The sequence below is a fragment of the Otolemur garnettii genome, unplaced genomic scaffold (assembly GCF_000181295.1).
Source record: "Otolemur garnettii isolate 467f Iridium unplaced genomic scaffold, OtoGar3 scaffold00102, whole genome shotgun sequence".
Classification (NCBI taxonomy): domain Eukaryota; kingdom Metazoa; phylum Chordata; class Mammalia; order Primates; family Galagidae; genus Otolemur; species Otolemur garnettii.
In genome coordinates, this window is record NW_003852497.1 from 5,985,337 (window position 1) to 5,987,428 (window position 2,092).

At 45.2% G+C, this 2,092-nt stretch overlaps 1 protein-coding gene across 2 annotated transcripts in view; it reads right to left on the reverse strand.

The window, feature by feature from the left end:
• Positions 1–367: 367 nt before the first annotated feature.
• The window catches only part of NRG1 (neuregulin 1), a 119,356-nt gene continuing 117,631 nt past the window's right edge, over positions 368–2,092 (reverse strand). Inside the window, exon 8 of one of the 2 annotated variants that reach the window (XM_012809260.1) lies at positions 368–513. In XM_012809260.1, coding sequence (XP_012664714.1) covers positions 393–513 — 121 coding nt within the window. In that variant the 3' untranslated portion in view covers positions 368–392. The remainder of the gene's footprint in view (positions 514–2,092) is intronic. The other variant, XM_012809261.2, reaches the window with a different exon arrangement.

Genomic DNA, 2,092 nt, shown 5'->3' on the forward strand with positions numbered 1-2,092 from the left:
ACACAAGGTCTGCATGTGGAGTACTTCTCAGCTATTTATACTAGGATATTAGGCACCCTTGGAATCTAAAATTATGTAGCCAAGAGTTTCCTTGCAGGAGTGCATGCAAAGAGCAGCTAAATCACCTCCCTCTTCAGATCTTACAGGATTTCCAACCTCATCATGATTTTAAAAAGAAGCATGTGAGCCAAGAAAAGAGGGTGTTAGATCCTGGACACCTCTCAGCTTAGAACAGTGGTTCTCAACCTTCCTAATGCCGCGGCCGTTTAATTCAGTTCCTGTGGGTCCCGACCCAGGTTGAGAACCCCTGGCTTAGGAGGACCGAGGCTTGGGGATTTGGAAGGGAAAGAAGTATTACTTAAATACTATACCTTCCTAAAGGCCAAGGGGTCTTAGAGAATGAAGCCCAAGTGGGGAATGGAAGAAGCTCTAAGCTGAGCTGCTGACAGCGGGGTCTGTGTGCATTTGGGTCTGTGGGCCTCGTCTCTCCTTAGCTCAGCTATAAGGTTATGTCTCATGAAAGAAAAAAAAAAAGAGCATAGAAACTTAGGTTGATTCTTGGTAACAGTCTATTACATTTGCGTGCTTTTCATTTTTTTCCAAGAAATGCTCCTGGTTAACATTCAATTTGTAACTATCCATCTCGGTGTCCAAGACAGTCAAAGGTAAGCCTGAGAGAACCTCAGGGGGGCTGTGTAGTCACTGCGATGGAGGCTACGTCCAATCCTCTCTTCCAAAGCCCACGTCACTCTTAGTTTAATCAAGGACTGGCTGTACCATGTTACTTTCTGTCATATTACGCCTGCTACTGCTCAGTGAGTGAATCTTGCCATCAGGATCCTGAGAACCCTATGTCCATCACAGCTGTTTTCTTCCCTGTGAATAACAAGGCCTGAGATGATACTGCTTATTCAGAGTCTCATTTCTCAGCTTTTGGTAAAATGTTACCAGCATACGTACTGAATGACTCTGTTCCTCACAATGCCGCTCACAGAGTCTAATTTGACAGGACGTGTGATGACGATGGCCACCATCCTCCAAACTCTAGTTCACAGGAACCCTGTGAACTTCTCTGATTTTCCATGAGTCACAGAGATATGGATGTGAGACCCAGCTGTCTCTAAATGGGAAAGGGTCTTGGAAATTGAAATATTGGGGGCTCAAGTCTTCAGATTTTTGCTTTAGGGGGTACTTCAATTAAGCTGTCTGAGAAATGCCACCACAAAAAAGTGATTCATCTCTTCTCCCTATGATCTCCAAGTTCAGGAATATTGTGGATAACACCCAGGGCAGGCAGGGAAGCCAGCCTGCAGGGCCATGCCAGCCTTTCAGGGTAAATGTCACGTGAGCGAGATGAAGAAGGATTTCATCTCTACCCTCCTTTTCACATCTCAAAAAAGACTGAATTAGGATGGACAGACATAGATTTCATGACATGAATTTAAGACTAAATGAACCAGTTTGGGACCCTGACAACATTTTCAGAGATGGGTTGCAGGGGAACCTCCAAGTCCACTCAAATACCATTTCTGGGGAAAGGCCCCTGAAGAAGTGAACCTCAGCTCTCTGTGACCTGAAGCCCAGGACGGGTCACCCTCTGTTATCAGTACTGCCCAGCACAGGAAGGGAAACCATCGGACAAGTCAGCTTCCCCGGGTAACTACCAAGCAGTTGGTAGTTGGACAATACAGAAACCTTTTAGTAAATATTCAAAGATTAGACTGAGATGATAATAAAACCAAACCAAACCCAGTGGATTTAAAAACAAACAAGTAACAGCTCACTGATGGGCTGCGAATGCCAGGCGGGAACAGCTCTCTTTCAGCTTAGGTGAAAATGGATAAAGAGAATCTATGACTTGGAGATTCCTGGTCGGTTTCTCTTTCAGCTCCCTTGCCCCAGCTCTTTATTTTATCTTCCCTATAACTCTCCAACCCAATCCAGTCTCCCCAGAGGAAAGCAAAACATCAGGGAATAAAGAGCCCCATCCAAGGCAGCATCTGCTTTGAAAACCACCTGTGGAGACTGCCAGGCGCAGCACACGGGAGATTTATTTATTCATCTCTTCTCAGAATTACATGAAAGGGACACT